This window comes from Musca autumnalis, unplaced genomic scaffold (genome assembly GCF_047663935.1).
Source record: "Musca autumnalis isolate F117 unplaced genomic scaffold, ASM4766393v1 scaffold_1, whole genome shotgun sequence".
NCBI classification, from domain to species: domain Eukaryota; kingdom Metazoa; phylum Arthropoda; class Insecta; order Diptera; family Muscidae; genus Musca; species Musca autumnalis.
Window position 1 is genome coordinate 156,088,381 of NW_027411644.1, and position 11,337 is coordinate 156,099,717.

Here is an 11,337-nt window from a genome sequence, read left to right on the forward strand (position 1 = left end):
GGTCGAATTTCCAAAAATTCTTTGGTACATCTTTCTAACTCTCCATCAGTTACCCTCATTCCAAATCTCAGAATTCTAGCTCTTCCCGTTTGCCTAATACAAAGGGTACCATATTTAGTACCTTTTAGTACTTTTCGTACCCTTCTAGGTCGAATTTCCAAAAACTCAGCCTTATCTCACCCCTACACACCGACAGCAACCCACAGTCAAAATTTCAGCATTCTAGCTTCAGCGGTTTCGTCTGGGCGATGATATGTCAGTCACTCACTCACTCACTGAGCTCTTTTATATATATAGATTAATTTTAGTAGCGTTGGCGTTTTTTATTTGGGATGACGACTTCTATTTTGTTTTTTTTCAAAATAGTCAGGCTTAATCCCATAGTCGTTGTTTTAATATTTTATTAAAACAACTTTAATTTATTAGTGGGAAAAAATTGGCGATGTTTACCGAGGGGTAAGGCAGGGAAGACTATAGTTTCAGATCTCGCCACAGATCTTCATCAGTTCCCTTGTTTCTTGTTTTTCAACAAGAAACTTTATATACCCAAGTGTCAATTGCCCGCTCAAATAGATACGTGTGCAAAGAAACACTCTGATCGAGAATTTCTTTAGCACTACTGAACTGATGAAGATCTGTGGCGAGATCTGAAACAATAGTCTTCCCTGCCTTACCCCTTGATAACATCGCCAATTTTTTTCCCACTAATAAATTAAAGTCGTTTTAATAAAATATTAAAACAACGACTATGGGATTAACCCTGACTATTTTGAAAAAACAAATCCCAAATAAAAAACGCCAACCCTCCTAATTGTGAGACCGGGCATCGTCGAAATGTTGATTATTGCTGTAGCATGCAATACCAACAAATTAGTTATGTGTTCTTCGCTGAGAATCAACGAACGCATAGTAGTGGGAAAGATTTGGTTTTGTTTGCAAGTGAAGTTGCTCGAGTTTAGGTAGTGCCAAAGAAATTCTTGATCAGAGTGTTTCTTTGCACACGTATCTATTTGAGCGGGCAATTGACACTTGGGTATAAAAAGTTTCTTGTTGATAAACAAGAAACAAGGGAACTGATAAAGATCTGTGGCGAGATCTGAAACTATAGTCTTCCCTGCCTTACCCCTTGGTAAACATCGCCAATTTTTTCCCACTAATAAATTAAAGTTGTTTTAATAAAATATTAAAACAACGACTATGGGATTAAGCCTGACTATTTTGAAAAAAAAAAAAAAACAGTTATTAATTTTAGTAAAATAAGGACAAAAATTCATATTTCCAACAATTATCGGGTTTGAACCTTCACATGGACAAAACTACTTGACTACTATTCAAATTCCTTCAAATTTAAGTGTTTACTATCAATTCTCATCAATAAATTTGTATTCCGAAGTACTTGGTTTTGACCATTTTGGGCCACGGTCGTGACACCGTGCGTCGTACATTTTGTATTTAGTACATTTAGTTTGCCTTTGGACACCCTAATGTCGTTCGTCATCAACTTTAATGATGATGAGCCTCCGCAACTGCGACAAACATTCCAACAATCATGCAAAGAAAAGTCATTAATGATGTTGGGTCTGCATTGTTGTTGCTATTTCACTATTTGTGAGATAATGGAACGAACACGACCGACTGCTGCGCGGCCCAAACACGAAGAAAAAATAACATAATTGAGTTAGCGCACATCGTCATTACGAGTTCGAAATTAGAGAAAAAGAGAAAGCTATATTGCAACCATCAAGATAATGACGGTAGAGAGCGAACAAACTAAGTTCGTACCAGACTGCTATTGAAAAATTTTACGGAACAGTTTAGTTTAGTTTGATTGTTCGGCGAGAAGAGCTTGATTTTCGGTACAATTGTAGCGTAAACACAACAAATCTCCAATACTAAAAAGAAATTAAAAAATAGAAGAAAAAATAAACATTTGTGTGAGAGAGTGTACAAACAAAGCCAACAACATTTGTGAAAGAAGAAATTCTACAACAACAACAGCGGCGGCAATTGCATACAACGTTAGTTGCTAATTACATCATTTATATAATTTTCATTAAATCTATAACAAAACGATGATTTGAAAACAAATTTCATAATCAAAGAGGTGGCCGAGTGTGGCCATTGTGTGAGTGTAGTGATTTTATTTTCTACGCAATGATGAGTGATTCCCATCAGTTGGTCTCTGTGGACGACATTTAATGGCCGGAATGTGAACGATGAAGTTGGAAATAACAAAAATCTGTATACGGCTTAAATACGGAATATAAAAATGCATTGAAAACTTCTTATACATACACTTCATAATAGGGTGTCTTCTTTCCACAAACTAACCAACCAGCCAAGTAACAACACGTCTCCGTCGCTTCTTCATTTCTTTGTATGTTTCTGATGTTGATGCACCCAAGCATTATTTTGTTGGTAGTTTTAGTTGTAGTAGTGTATCATCATCAATTCCCTGGCTGGGCTGGCTGATTGGTTGTGTTTGGCTTGCTGACTGGCTGGCAAGTGTATACGCGTCGTCCGCCCGCTTACAAAACGAGAAAAACAGTGAACGACATGAATCGTCTTCTCTAGCTCTGCTAGGTGCTTCTTCATATATTTTATTGTAGTTGTTGTGGTCGTTGTTCTGTATTCCAAGCAAGTATAAGTATACCTACAGACTCGGCATCTATAAATTTAGACAAAGTTTTCGTTTTTTAAGAATTATCGACTTTGATGTGTTGGGAAAACAACTTGAAATAAAATTTAAAATCCGGATCTATTTATTCCGCGTTTTAAGTTCGCATGTAATTTCCCAAATCGCGCGCGTTATTGCCGGTTGTTTTGCTTTTTTGCGTGCTCATAATAACAAATATATAAAAGTCATTACATTTTAATGATCATTTATACAAAAAATCTATAATTATCGCAAAACCATTTAAGTTCATTATTGTGTGTGTTTGAATAACAATAAGAAGAAGAAACACAAAATACAGCAACAAAAAGCGTTGGTATTCATTCTCTGCATGTGTCTGCGTTTCACTTGGCACAACAGAAGAGGAGGAGAATGAATACATACTAAATTATTGTATTTCCTCTCACGGTGTCTGTCATACACTTGATATGCTCTCCCTCATTGACTCGACTCGTTAGAATGGATTGAAAAAACATTATATGGGTTTTCTAACCGAATGAAATATTATTTTAAGCAATGAAAATTTTCCATTTGTCCTTTTTGTCGCAAGTTTAGTTGCCCTTAATTGATTTAATTGCCAATATTTGGTTGGGTAAGCACTTGTCTGTTTGTTTATTCATTCATTATGACGTTCTCATCTTGTTTGTTGTTTGAGATACAGCCAGCTCTCTCTCTTGTGTCATTTTTTGTTTGATAATTACATTGTCAATCAACTTGTTGTGTTCTTCGTTAATTTCTTTCTATATGGTGAAAAATAACCATCATCATTATCGGTAGATCATTATGAAAAAATATATTTTTTTCTTCTTCTTACTATCCAACAACTTTTTTGTTTGCGAACTGTTGGAAATAATAATTTGATTTTAATGATAATTTTCGTAGTTTTTGTGTTTTGTTTTGATCCCAAATTTCTTGTAGTCATTAACGTGTGTTTAAGTCTAAATAATTTCCGGCAAAACAAATCGTTGTCATTAAGTACCTGCAAACAAATACACTTCACCCCGGTTAACTACCTTTCATAAAATTCCAAACAGTTGGGGTAGTTATGCGGGAAAGGCAGTTACGAAAATCTCGCATATCTACCTCATGTGGGTAGTTACAAAAATCTCATCTCAACCTTACAAAAAATGACAACAATTAGAAAACAATAAGTCAAAAAATAAAACCAAGTCTACGAGTATAATGTAAGTTATATTATTTAATCAATAAGAAATTTATTCATCTGTGATCATAACACCATAACATAACATTAGACATCTTCATCACAATTCACGTAGTCATCGAAATCGATTGTCTCAGAAATATACCATTGCGGGTAATAAACCGAGAAAAGTATTAATAAATGTTCTTTTTGGGAAAATATTTGACAGGTAAATATCCGAATTGGGTACTTATAGAAAAGTAATTAACCGGGACAGTTTCAACTCATTTATGTAAAAAACTTTTGGGGATTTAGATTATGAGGCAATTAAACGGGAAAGGCAGTTAAGCAGAGAGGTAAATAACCGGGGTGAAGTGTACCAACCAAATGGAATTAAGGACTTGCTATAAAAAGTTTTTTAACTCGTGGAAGTTTTTTAACTAGATTGCCCAACTCTAGTGTGTACCCCAGTTAACTATAATGGGTACTTTACACGATATGTATTTTGCATATGGGTTGTCACTTTTTATATACATTTTGTATTTAAAAAGTGACAACCCATATGCAAAATACATATCGTGTAAAGTACCCATTATAGTTAAGTGGGGTACACACTAGAGTTGGGCAATCTAGTTCCTGGAGCGGATCGATCTTTCTAGTTCCTTTTCCCAAAAGGAACCGAGACCGATATAGTTCAATGAATCTTTCTCTTTCATCGTTCTTTCTTTTTCCTTCATTCCAAATAGTTCCGAGAGCGATATAGTTCAATGAATCTTTCTCTTTCGTCGTTCTTTTTATTTCCTTCGTTAGTTCCGAGAGTGAAGTACTTTAACGAAACTTTTTCTTTTCATCTTTTGGTGGATATATGGACAAAAAAAATCAATTGCATCGATGTAACGAGGATGTGATTTACGTTTATTTAAGAATGTGTAATGTGTCCGCATCTGAATGATGAAGGAACCAAACGTGAAATATCGAAGTAAGTGTTTAATTAAATTAAGAAAATAAATTATACAAAGCACGGTTGGAACTATATGAACTTAAGGAACTATTTAAATGCAAGAGCTGGATATAGTTCCAATAGTTCCTTGTCCGGAATAATTCCTTGGAACTAGTTCGTTCCGGAACTACACAACTCTAGTACACACCATCAGTTTTGACTGTCAGTTTTGCCCAAATAATCGATTGCTTGCCAGTGTGGCCGTTCATTTTCTTCAGTCATCAGGCAACCACAAAATATTTTGTATAAAAAGTGGGTCTCATCATATCATTCATTCAGCCAATATGAATCGGCGGGCACCCATTGACAGACATGAGAGAAGTCTGCCTGTCCATTGGCGATGTTGTGGGAACATATGTATGTGTGTTAGATTGAATTACAATTTAGGGATACACAGTGAATCGCAATAATCGGTTTTTCGATTATTCGATTTTCGTCAAAAACTTAAAACCCGATTTTCGGTTAGTCGATTATTTACGAGTGTTCTAAAAGTCGACTATCGATTAATCGTTAACCGCCGAAAATCGATTATAATCGAATATAATCGACCATTTTCGTTGATGCGATCCGTGATGGTTATATGTATAAAAAAATACCGCCAATTATGCGGTTTTAGCAAACCCAATAGTCAACTACAACTAATAGTCGATCACGATTAATAGCCGACTGCGAATAATAATAGACTACGACTAATGGTTGACTACGAATAATAGTTGACTCCGTCTTCCGAAAGTCGACTAAGAATAATCGATTTTTCGGTTTTCGCAAAATCAATAGTCGACTACGACTTTTGGAAATTTTACGGTTAATAATCGATTAATCGATTAACCGAAATCGATTTTACGTATCCCTATTACAATTAATGCATTTTACAAGATTCTTTTCAGATAACTGAGAAAATTTGGAACTAAGGAAATTACTGCTGAACTATTTTTAGCTTAAGTGTTAGACACGGTACCGCATCGAGTTGATATTTTTAACACGTATAGCCTTTGGGTAATAACGATGAGTATAACTATAACAATATTTTCTTGGGAAGTCCATACTTCCCGAGATATGTATGGGACTTCAAATTTCCGAGGTATCCATGGTTTTTCTCATATGTATTTCACAGCTGACCAAGGCAATATCGATATCATTGTAAAGTCACAAAGATCTTTACCATTTTAAATAGATATTTAGTCCCACATCCGGTGTTGGATCCTGTCAATGAGTGATAGTCTTGAATTCCCGGTCGAAGGCCGGCCTACCGCAATAATTTTTTAAAGGGCTTAAAATGTGAAATCGAATCTTGGGTAATTAAGGAACATTGAATGACGTTATCTCGGCATGTAAGGATTTCCGCAAGGAAAATGTTTATCGTTGAACTCAGGATCTCAAGGTCCAGGCCCAAATCTTAACTTGTTTCTTAACAAACGTGAACGCTATCAAGCAATCAATATTGACAATCAAAACCAATTTAATCTGGTATGTGATGAAAAACTATTCGACTCGTTTTCCCATTAATCGAAATCGAATATTTCGAATGTTGGTGAATATTTTATGAAATTGAAAATAGATTACATACCATTTCGATTTTGCAAACTGAGTCGATTCGGTTTGACCTTATTTTTTATTTTTTAAACGTGGGAACGGTCTTTCTATATTACCTGTCCTTGCATAAGTTAAACTTACTCTGCATAATCAGCATCGGAGAAGTGTCAAACTCGTTTTTGTCTAATAACATGCTTGTACTTATAAAGATAAACCCATTGGATCTTGGGCCTGGATTTTAGACTTTCTTATATAGACAGATGCTAACGCGACCATATTTTTTTTTCAAAATTATATTTTTATCGGAAATTGGATGGTTTTCGGAACTATATATGACTTCCCCGATATGATATATATCCCAGCAAAAATCCTCATTACAAACCTCCTTTCCCACCCATTATTTTAACAAGGGCATGTCGCGCGAAATATCTGGTTATTTTGTAACCACTGAAATAAGTAGTCAGAATCTACTCAGTATCTACTTATTTCAGTGGTTACCATCTACCTTTTTCAGTGGTTACAAAATAACCAGATACTTCGCGCGACATGCACTTGTTAAAATAATGGGTGGGAAAGGAGGTTTGTAATGAGGATTTTTGCTGGGTATCCATGACCTCCCTGTAGACAAAATTTCAATATTTTCCGGGTGCAACCAATATTTACTAATGCCAATTAATTTATCTGATGAACTACGTCGGTCGCTATATCAACCATGTTCCCTTCTCTCACTCGATAAGGTAGAAGGAAAATCACGTTCATTGCATGGTTAAACTTTTAACTTCAAAATGCGATAGCAGTGGCGTAGAGCAACCACTTTGCAGGTGTCCCTTGCTACATACAAGAATATCGATTATGGGTAATAGGAGATTGGTGGTCTCACCTTTCTATCACACATAGATCCTATTAACCTGTTTAAATTTGGAAAATTCCTATAATGGCTTCGCAACCACACTTAACTACATTCTTTCTGTGAACACAAACACATAAGTTGTTCCGCTAAATACACTGCCACAATCTTCAAAAAACTTGGTCTTGGACGACTGAAATGAGGCTCCCCCTGAACATATTGGTCGATGGTGTCCTGATTCCGACACTTGCCCGTCATGTGGACTGAGACCACGCGACACGCTGCATTTGTTTAGCTGCCCAGCTTACCCCATTCACCTGGCTCCTGATTCTTTATGGACGCAATCAGTCCAGGTTGCAGCGGGTTCTTTCATACCCGATTCATCCAATTCATAGTGTTTCGACGAGCGGCCGCCAACTCAGCACCAATCCTATGCTTCTACCTAGGTATGCTGCTACAAGAACAACTCATACCCTTTATTAATCTAATGAGTGCAGTTTTTGAGAGCTGTGCATCCTTTCTGCGGCATTCTTATTCGTCGGCGAATTAATTGCTGTTCTGTGACCTCACGTAGATGATATAAATTGCATCACCTGCCTTCTTCTATTACATCTAATTACACTGATAGCAGTCCAAAACAGCAATTTTGTATCACTATTCTTCATCTTACGCCAGATTAAATTTTTGAAAATCGACTCTTCATATTTCTCAAGATACAACAGTTTCCATAAATAAAATATTCATTTTTTTCATTGCAGAATAAAATGAACTATATTTAATGCTAAACATACGTATTTTGTAATACAAAAATCTATGTATTACAAAGGAAGTGAACGAGAGGACGTCTTCAGAGAGTTGCGTTGACCATTGTGATACCCATGTGAAATGCCTGTAAGTAATAAAACAAACATCTCAAATTGAAGAAAAAAAGTCTAACCTTTATTCCCTTCTATTGCAGTATGAAAAATTCAATAAAAAGCGTAGACAATGGGAGGATAATGGTGTATTGGAGCTAATTAAACTATGGAAAGTCTGCGCCTATGAATTACGCACAGTTAAACGCAATGGCCATCTTTATGTGGCTATGGCAAAACAATTAACCGGTCTTGGAGTACCAGTAACAGCATTAGAAGTCCACTTCAAAGTGAATAATTTAACACAGCGTTATCGTCAGGAACAGAAAACATTTGAAGCGACCGGTATAATAAGTACATGGAAATTCTTTAATCAAGTGGATGATGTTTTTAAGAGTTTGGGACAAACCGGCTATACAAAGTGCGTTAAAGTGTGGGTTTGTTACAAACCTAATGTCTAATTCCAATTAATTAATTTTGGCTTTTTGTTATTGTTTGCCTTTGTTTTGTTTTGATTTGCAGAGATAAACGTATTATGACACCAGCATCGAATGCTAGCAGTTTACCGTCTTCATCCGAGTCACCAGTTTGGAAAAATCAAATGTCTCAACAGGAGTTCAACAGTAATAATTCCGAAGGGTTTTACAAGTAAGTGTAAAATGGTAGGAACGAATGGTTTATACCCTCAGCCCTTAGACCGCAGGTATGTTTGGACGACAATTTGATTTAGCCTCTGGCAGTCTGGTGCGCAAGGGCGTAGCAAGGATCGAATCTATATAATTTATTATATACAACTCAACCTTTTTATAGAATCTAGGAATCCCGCCCACGCCCATGCTGGTGCGCACAATAACTCCCGTACGAATCAACTGATGCGGTTGAAATTCTGGGTAACGTAATATTTTGTCCAAACTTAGTTTAAGTTCGAATATGGGCATACCATAACTTTAGAAGAGAGGGGGACTCTCCTGGCTCAATCTGAGAGACTCGCTGTCCTTCAGGTGGTCGAGCAATTCCCTGCACTGTAGTTGTATGGCGTGGCTAACATGGTTCACGGTCGCGGTCGTCATGCTGTCATACTCGCCAGAGAGTAGATCATAGGTGATCACATTCGGCACGGCGGTGTCGACGTTTTTCGGCAATTTATACGCAGAAAGAACGTACAAAAAAGAGCAAAGGTTTTGATTTGGTTTTTAGCTTGCGTGAATACAAAAATTCCCACCATACCATTGCTATCGAAAACGATATCGTTTTCGAATGTTTCTCGATAGTTTTGCGGATATTTTGTTCGAGAACGACACACGAGAAGGAATTGAAAATGATTTATTCGTCGTTTAGTTTGTGGCAGGAAAATCTTCGATTTCGAATATGGGCAATAATATTAGCGAATGAATGACGATAGTGGCGAAAAACATGGGGGGGGGGGGTTACTAACACACTGTCAAAAATTTCCAATATTTTGAATACATCCACATTTTGTCTGTTCTCTTCTTGGTCACGCATGGTGTAGAGTCGTTATTGCACTAAAGTTTGGGGTTTTTTGTTGTTGCGTTTTTGTTTAGTATCATTAGAAAGTGTGAGAAATTTGGTAACTAAGTGCAATCAAGGCATAGCCTTGTCTTGCCTGTACCACATCCTCCAGTTGGTACCCTAGCTGCAAAACCGAACCAATCGGTGTGGTCACAATCGCTTATTCCTTTTGGGGTTACCAATAAAATTCGATGACATTGAACACACATTTTTAAAATATTTAAAAATGAAGTTTTATCCGTAAGTCCAAGCGAATCATATCCAACTCAAGGTCTTGTCTGTCCCCTTATTTCTTTTCACTGTCAGAGTCTGAGGGTATACAGCGGTCGAGAAAACGACTGATACTTTTTACTTGTTTGAATATATATTTTGCTAACAAATATTAACAAAAAATCATTTCCTATTTTTGCAGATCGGAATATGGAATGCATCGGCATTTTATTGATCATTCGCAGGCTCAGGCCAATGGTGGGGCTGGTGGAGCCACTGGCAATGCGGATGTCAACTTTATGGCCAACACCGCTGCAGCAGCGGCAGCCGTTGCTGCAGCATCACGACTTAATGAATCAAATCAAATGGATCAGTTAAATGCTGCTGCTGCTTCGGCGGCGGCATCAGCTAATAATGCTACCAACGGCGGTGTCCTTAATTACAACAAAATCAAAAAGTCACCGGATGACTATGATAAATTTGTTGACATTGTCAAGAATATTGTTGATTCTCATAAATCCACGCCGGATAAGGTTGATACATTTGGCGATTTCATTAAATCCTACATACGACGTTGGCCAGAGCGAATTCAGGATGAGGCCATCAATCACATCACAAACTACATTATTGTTAAGAATATGGAGCATACTATGCACTCGTCTATCGATGGCGTCAATAATCGACAATAATATAAAAGTGAACCTAGAAACTAGGTTCACATTCATCACAATAAAACAAAAGCCACACTGCAACAAAAACTACAACTACAAGAACAGCAACATCAGCAGCAGCATCAACCGCAACACTTACAACATTTAAACTAAACCAACAACTAATGAATGTTACTTAAACTAAGTTAATTTTTTAGTTATACGCATAACCGTCATATTATTCGGTTAGTTAAGCCGTATGTTTAAAATAAGTTTTCATTTTCCTTCGTTTAATTTATAAATAGAGCGTTTGTTGCACGTAAACATTACTGCTATCTTCGCTTTTGGAATAATTTTTAAATATACATAGTTAGCATATAGTTTTATTATTATTATTTTATTTCTTACTGCTTAAAGCTAATAACTATTTTAATATACATATACATACATATATATTTTCCAATATTTTTTTACTTCTTTTTTAGTTTTAATTTTGTTTTTAAGATTAGATGTTGGACTTAATATAGAAGCTTGTATTTAATTTAGAACTTTTAAGAAGTAAATAGAGAACAGAAACAAATCAAATTACCTATATGCAAAACAGAAAGTATATAAATAATTTTTTCTATTGATGTAAACATGTTTCCTTACAAGAAAAACATTAAAAATCAGTAAAACAATATATAACAAAATGAGTTTGATTATACATATTTCCTTCTAATCTTAATATATAAAAGAGTGACTGACAGACGAAACTGCTGAAGCTAGAAACTTGAATTTTGAGTTTGGGTTGTTGTTGGTGTGTAGGAATAAGATAACACTTGGTTTTAGGAAATTCGAACTAGAAGGGTACGTGAGGTATACTAATAGTACGTTTATATATATAAGCGGATTTAAC

At 36.0% G+C, this 11,337-nt stretch overlaps 1 protein-coding gene across 22 annotated transcripts; it reads left to right on the plus strand.

Annotated features, from left to right (window-relative positions):
- The first annotated feature begins 1,758 nt into the window (after nt 1–1,758).
- On the plus strand, nt 1,759–11,131 carry LOC141388632 (uncharacterized). 22 transcript variants are annotated; one of them, XM_073958665.1, is made up of 6 exons: nt 1,805–2,018; nt 3,557–3,858; nt 7,954–8,086; nt 8,154–8,482; nt 8,572–8,697; nt 9,992–11,131. In XM_073958665.1, the coding sequence occupies exons 3-6, from the start codon at nt 8,081–8,083 to the stop codon at nt 10,476–10,478; spliced, it is 948 nt and encodes a 315-aa protein (XP_073814766.1). In that variant the 5' UTR covers nt 1,805–2,018; nt 3,557–3,858; nt 7,954–8,080; the 3' UTR covers nt 10,479–11,131. The 22 variants fall into 22 exon arrangements, with proteins under 22 accessions (XP_073814763.1, XP_073814771.1, XP_073814766.1 ...); XM_073958664.1 differs by having other exon boundaries at nt 3,593–3,858; XM_073958676.1 differs by having other exon boundaries at nt 1,806–2,018; nt 8,154–8,470.
- Nucleotides 11,132–11,337: the final 206 nt, after the last annotated feature.

Bases quoted from the DNA above. Each gene is read 5' to 3' on its own strand.
- LOC141388632 (XM_073958662.1), top strand. The intron at 8,483-8,571 runs GTGGGTTTGTTA...TTTGATTTGCAG, and splicing joins TATACAAAGTGCGTTAAAGT to AGATAAACGTATTATGACAC. The intron at 8,698-9,991 runs GTAAGTGTAAAA...CTATTTTTGCAG, and splicing joins AATTCCGAAGGGTTTTACAA to ATCGGAATATGGAATGCATC.